General features: G+C 45.4%; 2 protein-coding genes across 2 annotated transcripts in view; one reads left to right on the forward strand and one right to left on the reverse strand.

Annotated features, from left to right (window-relative positions):
* Window positions 1-10955, reverse strand: part of MGAM (maltase-glucoamylase) — a 96004-nt gene extending 85049 nt beyond the window's left edge. Inside the window, exon 1 of the mRNA XM_015067077.3 lies at window positions 10763-10955. The gene's annotated coding sequence lies outside the window, so the exon portion shown is untranslated. The remainder of the gene's footprint in view (window positions 1-10762) is intronic.
* Window positions 10956-19320: 8365 nt separating this feature from the next.
* On the forward strand, window positions 19321-20324 carry TAS2R38 (taste 2 receptor member 38). Its single transcript, XM_015067034.3, is given in 2 exon segments — window positions 19321-19927; window positions 19930-20324. Coding segments are annotated over 2 exon segments (1002 nt in total).
* The last annotated feature ends 238 nt before the right edge of the window (window positions 20325-20562 follow it).

Genomic DNA, 20562 nt, shown 5'->3' on the forward strand with positions numbered 1-20562 from the left:
CCCAAAGGGGAGCTTGAACTCATGAACCGTGAGATCATGACCTGAGCCAGTCAGGTGCTTAACTGACTGAGCCACCCAGGTGCCCCTGATATGGTGGTTTTTAAAAAAAAGTCCACATATTCTTTGATATTCATCCCTTCAGACAGGGAGTCAAATCCCCTGTCCCTCACTCTTTGAGAGTAGGCTGGACTCAGTGACTCACTTCTAACAAACAGAATGTGGTGGAAGGAATGGTGTGTGACTCCCAAGGCTAGGTTATAAAAGGCACTATAGCTTCTTCCTTTCTATTTCTCTTGGATCATTTCCTTGCTCTTTTTCTTGGTTCGTTTCTTGGAGAAGCCAGCTTCCACATCATAGTGACACTCAAGGAGGCCTATGAGAAGGTCCAACAACCAGCGAGAAACTGAGGCCATTAGCCAATAGCCAAGGGAGGGCATCATCTCAGAAGTGGGTTCTCCAGGCCGAGTCAAGCCTTCAAATGACTACAGCCCCTGGCAACATCTTGGCCACAATTTCATGAGACATCTTGACCCAGAACCACCTAGCTAAGCTGCTCCTGCATTTCTAACCCATAGAAACTGTGAAATAAAAAATATTTCTTGTTTTGAGCTGTGAAATTTGGGAGTAATTTACTATGCAGCAATAGATAATTAATAGGCATGGATAATAAGATTTCTTGAATAATGTATCATTTGCATTTAAAAAAATCTTTCTGCCTCTTATCAAAAGTCTTTTTGTGTCATATATTTAAATATGGTTACCTGTTCTATGGAACAATGATAATAATTTTTTTAATATTTGTTTATTTTGAGAGACAGAGAGGAGGGGAGGGACAGAGAGAGAGAGAGAGAGAGAGAGAGAGGGAGAGAATCCCAAGCAGGCTCCACTCTGTCAGTGTAAAGCCTGAAGCAGGGCTCCATTCCATGAGTCATGAGATCACGAACTTAGGTGAAATCAACAGTCGGATACTTAAGCTACTGAGCCACCCAGGCACCCCTAGAACAACAATTATTATTTTCTCCCTGTAGAAGAGAAACATTTCCTTAAACCTTATTGAAAAAAAAACCTTCAGCATCTTCTAGCTGACATTACTTTCTGAATCACAGGGATCTTGATGGTGAAATCTACAATCGAATTTAGGAATGCAACTTAGGAAAACAAAATCGAGACAAATGGCAAAAGGCAAATACAGTAAGAGAGTAATTTAAATTGCTTTTAATTGCTTTTAAAAGAAAAATGTTAAAAAAACCTGTTATTTGGCAGTCTGTCATCAATCTTTAAATATTTTATTCCACATAACAAAAATTGTGCAATTTGATAATGATAAAAATAACTAATGATGATTGAGTGAATGTGCTAAAAGGTTACATAATTTTTTGCCTGAAATCCTCATGACAACTCCAAGTTAATTATTGTGACAGCCCCACTTTCAGATGAGGAAATTAAAATTTCAGCAAGGTCGAATAACTTGCCTGATGTCACACAGCGGATAACAAGCAAAGCCTCAATTTCAACACTGGCCTTTGGACTCCACGGCCAGAATTTTCAACCATTACTCTGTAGTCTAAGTTATAATGCCCCATGTTGTACACCAGCTCAGGCTTTTTGTGAGATTGCAGTTTTATCAGACAGTATCTGGGTCATTAACTAAGTACTCAGAATGTGCACGGTACAAGGCTAAATACTTCCATGCATTATTTCCATCAGTCCTCACAACCACTTTACGAGGAGGGACTGTAATTATCTCCAGGTTACCAATAGTTAACTGAGCTTGATAGAAGTTACGGTGCCCAAGGTCCAGCACTCAGAGCTCAGCTTCAAACCAGGGAGTCTGAATCCAAATGTCAAGCAATGCAGGAAACTTCTGTATTTCTGAATAATTAAGGCTGCTAAATTAAGAGGAGGTACATGAGAGATAGCTGTGTCCTTCCCGAGATAATCATGGGGTTGGAAGCTTTATGGAGAAAAAAGGAAACAAAAATTCTGCAACATTTCAGTCCCCACAGCACCTGGGGGCTTCAAAAGTGCTTTTGTAAGCATCCATAGAAGTCAATTCACTTTAAGGGTGTGGCCCACAGCACTCTGTTGAGTTCTCCATGAGACCAAGAACGAGCGGCTGATGCACACTTTCCATAATTATTCATCATCGAGTTATCAATGCTATGTCTTTGGGGGGAGGGTAGATCTGATTGCAGTGTATTTATTCACTCCTCAATTATTTATTAAGCTCCCACAATGTGCCAAGCATTCTTCCAGGAGCTGGTTCTACAACAACAAACACAACAGATAAAGCTTCTTGTCCTCACGGGACTTATGCTCTTGTGGTTAGAAAAAGATGCAATAAACAAAACAAGTGCACCTGTCATCTAGGTCAGGCTGTGGTAAGTGCAATGGAGAAGGGGGAAGATAAGGAAGGTGGGGGTGAGGGTTGCACTTTCAATTAGACTGCTCATGGAGGAGCTCACTTGCAAAGACCAAACGATTACTGTACGTAAACTGTGCAGACTCCAACAATCATTTTTTCCTCTTGAATTAAAATGGTTATATTAGGTGCCTGGGTGGCTTAGTCAGTTAAGCATCTGAGTTCAGCTCAGGTCATGATATTACGGCTCATGAGTTTGAGCCCCGCACCTGGCTCTCTGCTCTTAGCAAAGTGCCTGTTTCAGATCCACTGTCTCTCTCTCTCTCTCTCTCTCTCTGTCCGTCCTCTGCTCTCTCTCTCTCTCTCTCTCTTTCTCAAAAATAAATAAACATTTCAAAAATAAAATAAAATAAACTGGTTATATGAATAATTGCCAAAGGTCATTTTCCTGGTACTGTTATAACTATTTACGCAAAGCAGGTAGATTAAACCAGGTAGGGGCCTGAACTATTGAAATAGCTATCAAAAGCAATTTCAGAAAACTGGATAATCTATTGTCATATTTTCCAAATACAGTGTCTGTATTTGCATATGATGATCTAAGCCTTTCTTTTAAAAATCCTTTGATAACACAAGGCAAGAGGTCGAGTGGAAAAGAGAGGGTTAGTTTTATAGAGACTGAGAATTTTCAAAGAGGAGCCCAGCCAGGCATGGCTATTCCTCAAAATTTCTGGGCAAAACTTACTGGGTTGGTTCATTGTCTCCCAGCTACTGTCTAACCCCTCCGGGCCTCAGTTTCCCCATCTGAACCACAAAGGGATCATCTCTAGAAGATAGATATGGCCTACCATGACCCCAGCACCAAGGTGGGCAAAGGCTTTTCTGCCTCGTCACCTTCTGCAGCTAACTCCTGAACCCACTTTAAATGGAAACTGTCTTCTTCCAAGTCCACCAGCTCACGGGTATTCCAGGCTTATGGAGCAGTTTGTAAAGTAACTTTATCAGCTCATCAAAGCTCATTTTACAAGGGAATGGTTGACAACAAAAACATCACTGACATCGCGTGTCTAAGCATGAGTGAAATAGTGATGAGCTGTCTTAAAAGTGGGGTAAAGGACAGAATGTCCTTGTGCATCATGTGGTCACTGATACACGTTGGCCCTGCCCAGCACAACAAACCACAGACCCCTCCCCTTTCACTCCCACCCGGCCCAGCACACGTGCAATAGCCAGTGTGGACAGCAGGAGGTCCCTTTGGCACATGAAGGCCGCTGTCTGGACCCCATATCAGGGACCACTGGTAGCCTTTTCTAGTGAGCCCATGCAACTGATCTTGGCCTCCTTCTCTTTCCCCAACAGAAACTCTTCCTTCCCACCTCAGTAACCAGGAAATGCCCACATGGGTCTAGCACCAGTGAGGACCCAGCTTTCTTCAGGCTTTACCAGAGAGAGACCATCAGCAACAAGTTGCCGCCTTCCCCTTCCCTCAGCACTTCGTTCTGTTTCACACAAGGCTGCCAGTGCAGGCCCTGTGTCTTCCCCTCCGTGCCCTCCTCTCTGACTCCACAGGAAGTCTCTCACACTCCCCACAGCCCCCCGCACACCAACGCCTGCCCACGCCCCTGTAACTCACACACTACCTGGACTCTTCCCTAGAATAATTCTTTATTCCATCACTGAGGCACCCAACTCACGGAGGTAGCAATAGATTTCTCAATTTCCTGACCACAGTGGACTCTCTAATTACCACCGCTCAACCACAACTCAGCATCCTTCCAGAAGGAATGTCCTGACGGACTCTATTCTAACCCCTCTGCCTCCCTTCCCCCACCTCACCTCCTGAATCAGGAAAAACTGCTACCTCGAGTATTTGTTCTTTCATCACCCTCCCCTAAATGCACACACACAACACACACATGCACAAAGGCTTACCTACAGCAGGGCTTGTAGACCCAGCCTTGGTCCAGAAGAAGGCACACACATGCACGCAAGCACACACACACACACACATGCAGAGCAAGAAAAAAAATTAAATGAGTTGAACCTTGTTTTTAGTGTGTGTTTGTGTAATTATGTTTGCTGTGTAGTTCTCTGTTTCGTCAGTGGCAAGGACGGTCTGACTAAAGGAGATCAGCACCAGTCCACACACACTTGCACACACACATCTAGAGCCATAAATAAACACACCGTTCACAAACATACCTCATCACTTCCTACCACTGTCGCCACTCTCCCGAAGGACGGCCTAGTAAGAGAAACAAGGAGCACAGTCCACAGAGTGCAGTCACAGCCCTGCTGAGCGGTTCCTGTGTCCACGCCAATGGGTTTCAAATGCAGATGACTGCCCAGCTTTCATTCTCAAGATCAGATTTGCTAGTTAATTAGTAATCATGGTCTTCCTCCGAGAACTTCCTAAGAACCTGGAGGAAGACGTGATCGCCCTGACCCTCTCTGACCCCTCCAGGTGCCGAATGTACATTCAGAGGTGAGCACGTTCAGGCGCCTCGCGAGGGAACACAGACCGATGCAACCAGTAGATGATAAAAAGCAAAACAGAAACCATCTCAGTGTCCCATTGACATTTACTAATACAACCTTCTAATCTGTGATTTGAAGGAAATAATTTTGAAAATGTTTTTAGAATGGTCTTCTCTGGTCTCTAGAAGAGTTGTCCGCAAGCATTTTTGTGCTATGGACATCCTTTGGCAGTCTGGTGCCTCCGGGAACCTCTCTTAAAATTACATTCTTATTTTTTTTAAATGTTTATTTATGTATTTTGAAGGGGGGAGGGGAAGAGAGAGAGGGAGAGAGAGGATCCCAAGCAGGCTCCATGTTGTGAGTGCAGAGCCTGACTCGAGGCTCGATCCCACGACCCTGGGATCATGACTTGAGCTGAAATCAAGAGTTGGATGCTTAACCGATTAAGGCACTCAGGCATCCCTAAAATTATATTTTCAAAAGCATGAGACAAAATACATAAGGATACAAAGAAAACAGATGTGATTGAATTATTTACTAAAATTTTTTTTTTAATTTTTAATGTTTATTTTTGAGAGACACAGAGAGAGAGAGAGAGAGAGCAGGGGAAGGGCAGAGAGAGAGAGGGAGACACAGAATCTGAAGCAGGCTCCAAGCTGTCAGCACAGAGCCCGATGCGGGGCTCGAACTCACAAACCATGAGATCATGACCTGAGACGAAGTCAGACACTCAACAGACTGAGCCACCCAGGCACCCCAAGGATTTTTTGTTTCAATGTTTATTTATTTATTTTTTTTGGGGGGGGGACAGAGAGAGACAGAGCATGAACGGGGAGGGGCAGAGAGAGAGGGAGACACAGAATCAGAAACAGGCTCCAGGCTCTGAGCCATCAGCCCAGAGCCTGACGCAGGGCTCGAACTCACAGACCGCGAGATCGTGACCTGGCTGAAGTCGGACGCCGACTGCGCCACCCAGGTGCCCCCGGAGGATTTTTTTAATTGCAATATAACAATGCATGTGTTTCTTTAATGATATATTAGCTAACAAATCTAGTAAGAGGACTAACAGTGATAAGTATAAATAGTATCTTGAGATTATCTTCAAAATATGATACAAAAGTAACTACATCTTCTCTTGGAACCAAATTCTTAGGTACCTCTAACACTACTCATGTTTGTGACCTCACTTTATACTTAAAAGACAAATTTTAGCTGGATTTTAGCAAAGAAAAAATACATAAATATTGCCCCTTCTAAGTTCACTTGCTTTCTGAATTACATCCATGAATTATATCTGAATTATATCCACGAATCCCAGGATTTTAGAGTGCTGCTCTAAAATTTCCTGGCAGATCTCCCCTCAAATGTGCCCCTCCAAGTGTGACCCATAAGCCTGTTTTTGCCAGTCCCAAGGAAATAAGTACTAAAATTAGAAGGCTTTGCTGCAATATGACAGAATAATTTTATGGTCTTTGACCCTAATAATTAAAAAATGGAGTGGGTATTTGTGTATGCCTGGTTTTTCATTTCCTTTCTCTTGTAATTCATTTGTATCTTAAGTTTACAAAAATCTCAGTCTGTGACATGGTGGAAATAAAAAAAAAAAATTCTCTTCAGCATAGAGAGTGTAAAAAACCCCACCCAACTGTTATTCCTAGATTCCTAGACAGTTAATTGCTTTTATGGACCAGTGAAAATTCAGGAAAATTTGGGCCATTAGACCTAAATCTATAAATTGTGCCTATCACCTGGAAAAGCTAAAGTCATGATTTATTATCATTGCCAGTTTATAGGGGACATAGACTACTAAAATGGAATCAGTTTATCTTTTTGAACAGTTTACTTACTTGTCCTTATTTTTTTCATCACTGACCACCAGTGAAATGTCAGGAGCCAACGAAGCCTGAAGACCAGATTTTGGGAAACACACACCTACCATATTCCTTTGGCATCACCGAGTCAGAGAATTTAGAGCTAAAAGAGGAAGGGAAGGGAAACTAAGGAGCAAGGAGGCCTGCGGGGCACCAAGGCCTTCTGTCTACATTATGTGGCCGAGATTCACAACGGCCCCGCAGCAGCAAGGGCCTGAAGTGCCATCCGAATGCTTGTCTGCTCAGCGTTAGGGACCAGGTGGATTGGGGCATCTGGTGTTATGTCTAAGGAACACCAGCAACCGTCCCCGCATTATACAGATGAAGAACCTGGGGCCCAGGAACTTTGTGAGGTTTGCATAAGCGTAGTGACAGAAGGTCCAGATACGACATCGGGCAAACCTGAATTCCAAGGCCAGGTCTGCATACTGGCTGCGGACGCACAGCCGCACAGGCCTCAATGTCCTCAGGAAGCCGGAAATGATCCTATTCAGTCACATTAGAAGGAGATAGAGAGACAAATGCTATAATACAAGTAGAAGACTCGGTGTTACCTAATAGCTACTCACTAAGCCAGTCACATTTATTAAGATTATTTTGCATCTTCACAGCCATGACTGGAGCCCAGACCCTGCACTCCCAACCCAAGGCAACCTTCAACTATGCCAATACCTCCTTTGCTCCCAAATCAGGTTTCTGAATGCCGTAGGTACTCACTGATGTTTAAAAAAGAAAACTCATCAAGCACCTACTTGGCTTGGGCTACTGACATCTATGTTGTTGCCTGACTGCAACAGTTTAAAAGTTTAGCCCCGGGGCACCTGGGTGGCTCAACAGGTTAAGCGTCCGACTTCAGCTCAGGTCTTGACCTCATAGGCCATGAGCGTTAGCCCCACATCGGGCTCTGCGCTGACAGTGCAGAGCCTCCCTTGGATTCTCTCTCTCCCTCTCTCTGTCCCTCCCCCACTCATGTGCATGTGTGTGTGCACACTCTCTCTCTCCCTCAAAATAAATAAACTATAAAAATCAAAAATAAAAGTTTAGCCCCTGGATGAAAACAAAAGAGATGATTCAGGCCAGGCTGAGGTACGAGGACCATGGTGCATAGAGGCGTTTGCTGCCCTAGCGACACAGCCTTACCTGGCCTGAGGATGTCAGGAAAACACGTCTATTCAGGAGCCATGGAGGCCGTGCAGATACAGGGACCATAACGTGATGCCAAAACCTCCTTCCCCACCCCCCATTCCCTAGACAGAACCCTTATTTAGACTTTCATCACCTCCTGTCCTTGCTTCCACCTCCTGAAAACACAACACCGACCACTTCCAAAACACAGGTCAATTCGACAGATAGGTGTATGTGTGCTATAAACAAGACACTATCAGAATAGCAGCAACACGCGTGCTTCCTGGATCCTACGCATTATGTTAAAGGGTTCACATGCATGGTTTTTATTTCCTCCTCTTCACTACCCTCTGAAGGAGCAACCATCATCCCAGTTTCACAGACCAGAAACCTGAGACACACAGAGAGCCCTAACTTATGTAACCAGCAAGAGGTGAAACCGCAATGCAAACCCAGGCGGTCTGCTCCAACCCGCACTAGCACGTGAATGTGAGCGGTGTTCCCATAACCTCATGGCCAGGAGAATGTAAGAAGTCAAGTGGCTACTGTACAAAAGACAAGACAGCACTGACTAAGTACACCATTGGGAGAGACGAGAAAGAAAGCGGAGGCATGGACAGATGGGAGCGGGCAGGGAAGAAGGAAAGACATTTTGAGCCGAGGGATCGGCATACGCGAGGCTCAGAGGTTAGGAGGAACAGGACTTGTTTTAGAAACCGCAGCAAAAAGATACGGCCAGCGAAGACGGTTGCGGGAGAGTCAGGGACACTACTGGCAAAACACATTGGAGTCGCACTGTGGAGATTCTAGCCTTGAGCCACAGGGAACCATCACAGATAGGAAACTGCCCAGAGCAGTCAGAGCATGAAATAGATTTCTGAGCTCTCTGCCCAGGCTTCAAAATTTGGTCAGAATATTTAGTCCCCCCACACCTCCAAACAGACAAGTTTGTATCAGCAGTGAACTCTGGAAGCTGCACAAGCTGCCTGTCCATTGGCGTGACACAGAAATGGGCAACTCTACCGCCCAGAGATCTAAAGATCAGGAGAGCGGTCAACCACCTGGCCGGTACTGATGAGAACACCTGCCTCTCCCCGTGCTGACCTTCCTGAAACGACACTTGCTTCTGGCTTCTCTCCTAAACCCTAAAATAGTCAGAGTCTGTTCCCCAGGATAGATTGCAAACGCCTCTTTCTCCTTAAGGTCACTTGTTCATTCTCGATTCTACCATTCCGATATTTTTTTCAGCATTCACCAATCAGCCTGGCTCACAGCTCTTTCTGCATATGTGGTACAACCTGAAATATCCTTGTCCCCTGTTTTCCTGCTCTTTTCTGTAAACTCTGCTCTTACCGCAAAGCCAAGTTTAAACTCACTTCCCACAAAATTTCTCTAAACACTCAATTCATGTTGATGTATGTTTCCCCCTTTCTGAACTACTCAAGTAACAGTACGTTCAAGAGGATATGGATCCATGGGGCGCCTGGGTGGCTCAGTCGGTTAAGCATCCCACTTCGGCTCAGGTCATGATCTCGTGGTTTGAGTTCGAGCCCCGCATCGGGCTTTGTACTGACAGCTCAGAGCCTGGAGCCTGCTTCACATTCTGTGTCTCCTTCTCTCTCTGCCCCTCTGATGCTCATGCTCTGTCTCTCTCAATCTCTTAAAAATACGTAAACATTAAAAAATTAAAGAAAATGCCTCCTTTAAAAAAAAAGTATATGGATCTATTTTATAGACGTGCATACCCCTAAGAGCTCTGAAGAGTGCTAGCCGCTCATCAAGCCCCTACTGGCTGAGTTCCCTCAAAGGCTCCATCAGAGCCAGCCCCTGGTAGGGATGGAGCTAAGAAGAGACAGCTGAGCACCGGTAGTGTGTGTCTCCAACTTCCTAGCACTGAACGCGTTATCAGATTCTCCCTTCCTGGAAGAAAATCCCATAGAAAACAAGATATGCATCCGCTTGTATTTTGCCAGCCACAAACTGGGTGGGTAAGATATCCCTGATAGCTCATTAATCTGAAACAGTTGCATGCAGTGTTTGACTAGAGATAAGTCATCTCTTGGGGAGTGTTTCCATGTGAAATCTTCAGATGGTGGTTTAGTGGTTCCCCCCATCTGGCGTCCTGGAAAGAGCATAGTGTTTGGAATCAAACTAGCCTGGGCTTGGCTATCAGAGTCTCTACTTACTTGCTATACTCATTTAAATCCTCTGAAGCCTAGTTACCTAATTCTCTGTAAATTAGAGGGGACAATATGCATGACATGGTATTATTTTGAGCCTAACCTGAGATAGTCAGCACCTGACTTCCAGTCTCTCCCTAACTGATCTTTTCTGAAAATAAAGTCAAAGAAAATCCAACACGCAGTGGCATTAGCTTCAATTCTGTTTAGAATTCTTCCTCCTCAGGGCACCTGGGTGGCCTGTCAGTTGAGCTTTGGACTCTTGATTTCAGCTCAGGTCATGATCCCGGGGTCGTGGGATCCCCTGCATTGGGCTCCTGGCTGAGCGTGGAACCTGCTTAGGATTCTCCCTCTCTCCCTCTCTCTCTCACACACACACACACACACACACACACACACACACACTCCCCGCCCTCTCTCTGTGCCCCTCCCCCCCCTTAAAAAAACAAGAAACAAAATCCTCTTCCTCCAGCCCACCAGCCGCCAGGAAGAACCCCACGGGAGGGTTGGGCTGGAAGAGGTGGGCTCTTCCCTCCATGGACCACTGGCTCCCACACATTCCCAGGGCCCAGGAGGGTGGAGGAAAGCCAGGCCTAGCCCAGAACTTTGTTCTACAGGACCACCGCCCCCCCTGCACACACACGCACACACTAGGGCACTCACACTCACAAGCACATGCCATCCACACCCTTCCTGTCACAAGTCGTCTCTCATGGTCACTACAGCCCACAAGCTTTAAGTTGTACCTCTTTTGTTGTATTGTCCTTGGTCTTCCTTCTTTTGTTCCAAGTATAAGCTCTTTACAGCAGAGGCTACCCGGGGGGTGGGAAAACTCCTGGTTGGAGTAGGAGTGATTTCTCTGCTCAGAAGTGTTCAGAGGAAAGGTGGGGGCGGTACAAGTGACCAGTGCTGAGCATTACGGCATTTCCTTCCCTTGGGAAATACCTATTAGTCAGCAGTTTGACACACGTGTGCCCGCAGGTGTGGGTCCAAGGAGGGCGTTGTTAGGAATAATACGTGACCTATTATTCACGTGTGCGTCGTAAAGCGTCGATTTACGTCACGCCGAGTAGTTCTCAGGGCACTTTAAACTGCATTATTTCTTTCATCACAACAAGCCCATGTGATAGGGCAGGTGTTTTAATCCCCATGGAAAAAATGAGGAAACAGACACGAAGAAAAATGACTCGGTAAAGGCCACTCAAAGAATGGCACAGTCAAACTTGCAGTAATTTCATTTCAATACAGGAGTCCAGGGGCACCTGGGTGGCTCAGTCGGTTAAGTGTCTGACTTCGGCTCAGGTCATGATCTCACAGTTCGTGAGTTCAAGCCCCGTATCGGGCTCTGTGCTGACAGCTCACAGCCTGGAGCCTGCTTCGGATTCTGTGTCTCCCTCTGTCTCTGCCGCTCCCCATATATCTCTTTGTCTCTCAAAAATAATATAAAATAAAATAAATAAAATAATAAATAAACAATACAGGAGTCTGACGTTCACAGGCTCTGAAGTCGGTAAATACTTCAGCAAATACAGAAATTTCTTTTTCAGACTAAATATGTATTCGTTCATTCAACCAGTTCCAAGTTTATTCTCGACCACGTCTCCCAAAGGGGAACATCTCGGATCCTATCAGTTATCAAATTCTACCATCCATACCTTACAGATGGCCACTTCTCCTTAAGCCCAAATATTGTACTAGAGATTCCCATGGTCTCCACCACAGCTCTCCTGCCCCAGGCCCAGAGAACACCTGCCCACACGGGCAAGGGAGCCCAGCATCACCCCGCCCCCCCGGTCACAGCACTGGACAGCTGACCCAACCTGGTCCAGTGGAATCCCTCTCTCCGAAATTAGGGTTTTAGACACAGAGTCTGAATCATGTTGCACTGGGCGCTAAGTCGGTGGGGCCGTGTCATGTTATCAAGAGAGAAACGAAAGCTTCACTGAAAACACTTGTTTACCCAGAAGGGGATGGAATAACATGCAGAAAGTGGCAGAAATAAGAGACCACTCAAATCCAAAGAAGGAACGGCAGAGACTCGGTGCCACAATTTTTCCTATTTCTGTGAAAGCCAAGGTACAACTGAATCTCACCTGATGCTCCCGCTTCTTCGCCAAAATGTCAGCTCTGCTCTTACCACCATCACCTCTTCTACTACCAACCACCACCACCACCGTCGTCGTCGTCCTTTCTTCCAGACGGTTTCTGGGCGTTTCCTTGCCTGGCAACCACACAGCCTGCGTTGGGCCTGCTGTGACAGGCTCTTACTTTCTCCCTTTGTTCCGTGTAAATATCTGCACCAAAAATCCCGACCCACTCCAGTCAAAACATACCCTGCTACTATCCATGTGGTTCTGGCTTTTACAACCACTTGTAGTAATCACCTTGAAATCTCCACAAAGTCTCTGAATTGTTTGGCGTCCCCATAGAACTGTATTTTTAGATCAGGACACATGCAACCTAGGCTGATGTGGTGATGTGCTGAGAGGTACATAACATGCTTTTCTCAGACAATCCATTTTAGTCCATGGGGCACTGGAGAAGAGTAAATAATTCGGATCAGTATTTTGAATTATGAAAAAAGTGACAGGATGAAGTAATAGCATGCAAATTTGCATGATATTTTTTGACACAAAATACTCAGGTCTACAGAAATGTCCCCCTGTGATGAGATCCTAGTAAGTATGCCTCCCCCTTGGCCCTCGCCCCAAGGGAAAACGGGTGAAAAGAAAGCCACAGGAAATGTCTTAAAGGCACTGACAATGTCTTAGAGCCGTGCACAGGCTCTCTCTATCACTGCTGCCCTCTCTCTGTCTCAGCCTCTATCTCCACATGCTTCCCTCTCTGCTCTGCTCTCCGGGAAGCAACATGCCCACAACGTCCCCCATCTCTGCTAGGTGCCAGTGTCGAACAATATTCTCCTACTTTGTTGTGTTACAGAGCAACAGAACTGGGCTCATTCTCATTTAATGCCTTACAGCTCTATCAGCTTTTACTTAAAATCCCCTCTTCCTTAATTCATTTTAGTGGGCAAAAGTGAAGTTGAAGACGGGCCCAGAGACCCCTCTAAAGGAGTCCCTTCCCCAGGTCCCTGCTGAGGAAAGTCATCTTATATATGTCCTGAATCACCAGATCCCATGGCAGTACCAGCTTCCGAGCATGAGCACATAACCCAAAGACAGCTAATCCTTATTTCAACCGGCCTCTTGTGAAGTGGCTTGCTCTGTGATCACAAGACAACTTAGATTCCCTTTCTGAGTATGAGGCAGAGAGAGGATTTGCAGCAGAATCAGTTAGTAGCAGGAGCAAAATGTAAAGACAGAGATTCAGAAATAAGAGCTATAGTGAGACCATCTTGAACCTTCTCTCCCCACACCAGTGCCACTCTGCCCACATCCTCTTGACAACTATGAGCAGACAAAGTAGGTTTTAAAATGCAGGAAGTAGAGACATCCTTCCTTTTGCTTCCTCTCTTGAACTTCCTGTTTTCTGCCTCTTCATGACTAGGGCACCCAGACAGAGGCAGGGTGACCTTCCCTCCCTTCCGTGCCTAGATGGGCAAAGAGATTCCCAGGGCCCTTCCTGCAGGCAGCTTATTGGCTAATCGTGGCACTCATCTTCCAGGAAAGTTGTCTCAACCACTATGACTTAAAACCATAAAGAGACTACCTTTCTCACAGAATGAGAAGCCTGGAGCAGAGTAGTTGCTGGTGTGGTTCCAAGTACTCAAAAAATTCAGGGTGACAGCTTTGCGATTCTCTTGGCTTTTCCCTCATTGTTGGAACTCTGACCGTAACATTCAAATGCTGGCACAGAAAGAAGAAAAGGCAACAGAAGTTTTCTAAAATATCCCACCCAATCACTTCTTCATGAATCCCAAATGCCACTCCTATCTACAAGAAAGGGGGGAAGTGTCATTTACTTTTAGTTAGGAATATTGACATACCCCGTAACACAGGGGTCCTGCTGGTAATGAAAACATAGGTAATCAGCAATATCTACCATGAACACGGTGGCAAATCGAGTATGTGGACCCTGCCTAAGTCAACTCTGTGCTCCAGTCCAACCTGACCACACAGCTCTGCCTTGGGAGCCTTCGGGTGCTGGTCTAGCTTTTAATAAGATAATACACACCCTCCATCCCATTTCACTGCTGTTCTCACGGAATAGGAGTGACTGGCAGAGCTGGGTTTGGGAATTCCTGGGGTTCTTTCTTAGCTATGTGCCATCTACAAGCGTCAGCACCTGTCTTCAATTTCTAACAACAGTCTGAATCTCATCTATGGTGGAGCAGTCAAGATAGTGACAATTCTTGGTGCTAAGACAACATGGGTTCTGAATAGAGTTCCAGTGCCTGAGCCATGTTCCAGACTCTGAGGTGTGGCGACTGCTGGTGTTCTGGGAAATCCCTTCTGCCCTTTTATCCCAGGGGTTCTCAAATGTGAGTGTGCATCAGGATCAGGTGAACATCTAGTTAAATCACAGATTTCTGGGTTCTACCTTCGAGATTTGGGTTCAGTGGTTCTAAGTAAGGCCCAAAGATTTGCATTCCCAACAAGTTCTCTGCTGATGCCGATCTCCCTGGCCTGGTATAACTCATAGGACACTCACATCACTGGAGATCACCGGAATGAATCTTGACTTCTTGCGGCTAAAAGAAACTGCTTGATACACCCTTTGGATAGACAGAAGTGCATAAGACCAGATGGGGAACAAGGTCTAATGACAAACACCATGTCGCTCAGAACCCTGCCTGCACTCTGGTGGCTCCAGTTGTCACTGGGTCAAGTTCCACTGCCTGATTTTTTCTTCCCTTAGGATGAGTGCTCTCCTGAATGGCTACACACCAGGTTGTGAGAGACTTTCAGCCTTTAATCTTCAGTGCAGGAAACATGTTTGAATCCCTTCAGTGAATTCATCTACATTCAAGCAAGGCCTACATACTATATTCATAAGAAAGCACAACTGATCACATCACTGCCCTGGGCTTAAAGCGAATGGCCAAATAAATGAGCAAAAATCATGTGTCATGTACCATGAGGAGCAAAGAATGAACAATATATAATCCCTGCTTTTGAATAACTCCGTGTAATTGGGGACACACACTTGTAAAGCAACACATAGTTTAATAAATATGGTAAGTGATATAATAATGCTGTGGACAGAGTGGTGGTATGGAAGCAAAGACGATATAGGAAGTCAATAGGAGGGAATCAAGGACAGCCTCAGCCCAGCTCTACTCGAAATTCTGAGGAATTTCATTTATGCTTATACGTTGCTAATAGCACTATTAACCTCCTGGGCAGAAGGACATTTTCTTTCAGTGATCTTAACTGAGCCTATAGAGATTTCCCCCACCCCCTTCCCTCCCAGAATAGTGGTTTCCTGAGATATGAACCCACCAGGCTCAACTGTCCTATCTTTCTTTAGAATGAGATGATAGTTCATCCCTCCCTCTTCCTTTCCCTCTACCCTTCACAAGGCACTTCACAAGGGTTCAGCAGCCATCCCCCAAAATAAACCCATTCAAATAGGGCTCAGGTTGGAAAGAATGTTACCAGGCACTTTACTCAAATAAGGATAGCCATTGCTCCCTGCTCTACAGATTGGTAGCTGGATTTAGCGGAAAGAACACCAAACATGAAGTCAGAATATCTAGACTTGGAGACCCAGCTCCTCACTTAGCACTTTAGTTATCCTGGCAGATATAGTGAATTTAACCTTCCTGAAACTCCACTTGGTTTGTCAATAAAATGGAGGTAGTGGGGTGCCTGGGTGGCTCAGTCAGTTAAGCGTCCAATTCTTGATTTCAGTTCAGGTCATGATCTCAGGATTGTGAGATCAACCCCCGTGTCGGGCTCCACACTGGGTGTGAAGCCTACTTAAGATTCTCTCTCCCTCTCTCTCTGCCCCTCTCCCCACTTGCACTCTCTCTCCCTCAAAAATAAAATAGAATAGAATAGAATAGAATAGAATAGAATAGAATAGAATAGAATAGAATAGAATAGAATAGAATAAAATAAAATAAAATGGAAGTGGCATTATGGTCTTCACAGGGTAACTGTGAGCTTACACTCATCCTGCTATAAAATAGTGAGTAGAGTCGACAATTTCAATTCTGTAGAATATGGGGCCACGTTTTTGCAATATGAAATGCCTGGGCTGAGCTGGCACAGTAAGCAAGCCAGGACTCCCAGGCCTCACAGTGGTCTGTCACCCCCTCGCGGTGGGAGCTGTTAAATCATGAATAATATATATTCCTTGCTTTTGGATTCTGGATCTCAAGAAGGATTCTGGATCTCAAGCTGGTTTGAACTTCTGGGAAAATGGCAGTGATTGGAGGACTCTTCTGGTTTGTTGGCACCCATTTCTTTGTCCAATTATCTGGAGACATTGGAGACATGGAGACTCGTCCTCAGACTCCATACTTCTTGAAAGTAGGTTATCATTTGACCAACATCTCCCCATCATCCTCCACCCCTGGCAACTACTAATCTACTCTCTGCTTCTATAAATTCAACTCTTTTTATAAGAGTGAGGTATATAAGTGAGATCAAGCAGTGTTTTTCTTGCTTTCACTTAACATAATTTTCTCCAGTTTCATCCATGTTGTTGCAAATGGTAGGATCCCCATTTTTAAGGCAGATAATACTCCATAATATGCATATGCCACAATTTCCTTATCCATCCGTCCACTGACAGACACTTAGGTTGTTTCCATATCTCAGCTATTGGGAACAATGATGCAATGGACATGGCAGCATAGATACCTCTTCAAGGTACCGACTTCATTTCCTCAGTGATATATTCAGAAGAGCGATTGCTAGGCAGTATGGTGGTCCTACAACTAACATTTACTGATCAAACATCCTATGCCAAGCATGATGCCAAGCATGATGTATGTGTCACTTCAGGCAATCCTCTCAACCCTCTGAGGCCGGTGTTATTTTGATTGTCATCTCCGTTTCATATGAGATAAACACAGAAGATTCCATCACTTGCCAAGGTCACACAGAGGCTAAGTGGCAGAGCCAGTCCTCAACCTTAGGGAGGCTGGTTCCACAGGCACCTGGTTCCACAGTTTCAGCACAGAGCACCCCTCCTCAAGGGTGCTTTATGCAACTGTGAGCCCACTCACAGGAGCAGTCTTCCCAGAGTGAGGCTGTGAAAAGTTAGCAAAAAGGGACAATGAGGCACGAGGCTGGGAGTACACAGTAGAGCAGAAGTGGAAAGGGTCCACCTCTTAGAGGAAATGTTACAATATGACAGGTTGCAAACCAACCATTCAACTTCTCCTTTCCTTTCCCCATCATCCACTCCACAACATGGGGGAGTGACTGGATGAGGCAAGAAGGACAATAATAAAAGAACTGGAAAAGTTATATTTGTAAGAGTGAAGAAGAAGCACCAGATCAGGCAGAAGTGTTATAAAACAACATCCAGTCTCTAAGTGATCAGTTCTCCAAATCTTCATTGAGTAACTAGCCTGAACTTTTACAGAGCTTGCAGAAGCAATCATAAAATCAGTTCATATTCCTTTAGAGATCAAGGACAATTAGCGATGCCAGAAGGCCCAAGCACACCAAATATGTGGAAATGTTTAAAAGGGGATGGGGGCGCCTGGGTGGCTCAGTCGGTTGGTTAAGCATCTGACTCCAGCCCAGGTCATGATCCTGTGCTTTGTGGGTTCAAGCCCCGCGTCAGGCTCTGTGCTGACAGCTCGGAGCCTGGAGCCTGCTTCGGATTCTGTGTCTCCCTCTCTCTCCGCCCCTCCCCTGCTTGCACTCTGTCTCCATGTCTCCCCAAAATAAATAAACATTAAAAAAATTTTTAAAGGGGAGAAAGATACAATGTCAGAACTTACAGCCAAGTATGTTAGGTGTATGTTAGAATATAATGCCTGGGAATGTTAAAACTAGATTAACAATCCACAGGGATGTTAAAGACTAATAAATGCTTAATTTGTGGACACTTCATTCATTCAAAAAATATGTACTGGGTCCTTGCTACGTGTCTTCATGAAGCTTGTAGTTTTAGAGGGCAATAAATAACTGAGTATATGCAGGAATATAGAATAGGGTAACGATGATAACAAGCATTCAAGATGTGGCTAAGTAATGCCACTTCTAAGATGATCAAGGAAGTCCCTCTGATGAAGCGACTTTTGAGAAGAATCTGAGACACCTGAGTAAGTAGAAGAAAAGCAATTCAGGCAATGGAAAGTTCAAGTGTGCAGCGTGCATGGTGAGTGGGAGCGCGCATGGTGAGTTTACAGACCATGAAAGAGGCCCATATGGCTGGAGTGGAGCAAAAGGGGAAGCAAGTACCCCAAATAACATCTGAGAAGGGACAGAGGCCCTGATTAGATATCAGGGGTATACAGGTATACAGCAGGACCCACGGGACACTGTAAGGACTTTGCTTTTATGGTGAGGGATATCAGGGATCCCGAAAGGCCTGGACAGAGCAATGACATGATCTTATATTTATAACAGGATCACTATCGTTGCTTTGAGGAACACGGGGTAAAGGAGTGGGGACAAAGACAGTGCAAGCTGTTAAAAGGCTTCTGCAATAATCCAGGCCAGATCACCCCTGACCCTCTCCCTTCATGGCAGCTGCTGGCCTTGTTCATGGAAATGGTGCTGTTGCCAGCCCAGGGCTTAGAATGAGGATGATGCTTGAACGAAATCTTTGGCATTGGTAGCCACAACTCCTGTGCAGATGCCTGGGGAGGAACCGTGCATTCGTCCACATTAAAAACAGAGTCTATGGTAAGAGCCCTTCCTCCGAGATGATAGAAGAAGGCATGCAAATGGAAAGAGGCACCATTTCAAACCTTAGTTCATCAAGAAGATACGATTTGCCTGCTGCCAGTCCCCTTCAAACCCATAAGCAAATCCCACTCCCTTCTCCTACCATGCAGGTCCAGATGGGCATGCAAAACTGGACTTGGGAAACCGAGACCCTGTCTTGTTTGCATCCCTGATGCTATGCTAGGGCCCTCTGGGAGGGCTGCTGTACAGACACACCCAGGTTTATTAAAAGCTTCTGCATCACCCAAGAGAAAGAACCATCCTCCTTCTACTCTTACAATGAGCTCTTGTGTGTATCCAAGAGATATTCTAAAGCAACAATATCCCTCTAAGTTTGCTGTCCGAATTTTTTGTGCACTCACTTGGGCATCAATCTAGGGCAAAAGCCTGATGCTTTATGAAGGAGAAGTCCTGGCTTGTAATGTACACTGACCCTTCTCTGCTGGGGGGTATGTGAAACTTAGATTAACCAAGTAAGAAGAGACATCATGTTGGCTCTGACTCCTGTCTTAACTGTGTCCTATGAAGTCAAGAGTGCATTTCTATTCCTTTCAATCCTGGAATTTACAGTGGGGGTCCTAGCCAATGCCTTCATTTTCCTGGTGAATTTTTGGGATGTGGTGAGGAAGCAGCCACTGAGCAACTGTGATCTTATTCTTCTGAGTCTCAGCCTCACCCAGCTTTTCCTGCACGGGCTGCTGTTTCTGGATGCCATCCAGCTTACATACTTCCAGAGGATGAAAGATCCGCTGAGCCTCAGCTACCAGACCATCATCATGCTCTGGATGATCACAAACCAAGTTGGGCTCTGGCTCACCACCTGCCTCAGTCTTCTCTACTGCTCCAAGATTGCCCGTTTCTCTCACACCCTCCTGCACTCTGTGGCAAGCTGGGTCTCCCGGAAGGTCCCCCAGATGCTCCTGGGTGCAATGTTTTTCTCTTGTATCTGCACCGCCACCTGTTTGGGGGACTTTTTTAGTAGATCTGGCTTCACATTCACAACTATGCTATTCGTGAATAATACAGAATTCAATTTGCAAATTGCAAAACTCAGTTTCTATCACTCCTTCATCTTCTGCACACTGGTGTCCATCCCGTCTTGTTATTTTTTCTGGTTTCTTCTGGGGTGCTGATTGTCTCCCTGGGGAGGCACATGAGGACAATGAGGGCCAAAACCAAAGACTCCCGCGACCCCAGCCTGGAAGCCCATATCAAAGCCCTCAGATCTCTTGTCTCCTTTCTCTGCCTCTATGTGGTGTCATTCTGTGCTGCCCTCATTTCAGTGCCTTTACTGATGCTGTGGCACAACAAGATCGGGGTAATGATCTGTGTGGGGATCCTAGCAGCTTGTCCCTCGATACATGCAGCAATCCTGATCTCAGGCAATGCCAAGCTGAGGAGAGCTGTGGAGACCGTTCTACTCTGGGTTCAGAACAGCCTAAAGATAGGGGCAGACCACAAGGCAGATGCCAGGACTCCAGACCTATGTTGAAAGCAGACACGAGACGAAACGAGCTCTTCATAAATATGCCTCTGATTGTTCAGAAAGCCTTCAGAAAGCTATTCCAGTTTCTTCTGTAAACATAACTTTACATCAGTGAACTCACCCAGAGTGGAATAAAAGAATCAAAGCTCTAACCATGGCCTAGTCAAGACTGGCACAAGTTCCCCAAGTTTGTTTTGATAAAATGAGTGAAATTGAGAGGTGAGGTACTCAGTGTAAATGCTTT

This window comes from Acinonyx jubatus, chromosome A2, assembly GCF_027475565.1.
Source record: "Acinonyx jubatus isolate Ajub_Pintada_27869175 chromosome A2, VMU_Ajub_asm_v1.0, whole genome shotgun sequence".
NCBI classification, from domain to species: Eukaryota; Metazoa; Chordata; class Mammalia; order Carnivora; family Felidae; genus Acinonyx; species Acinonyx jubatus.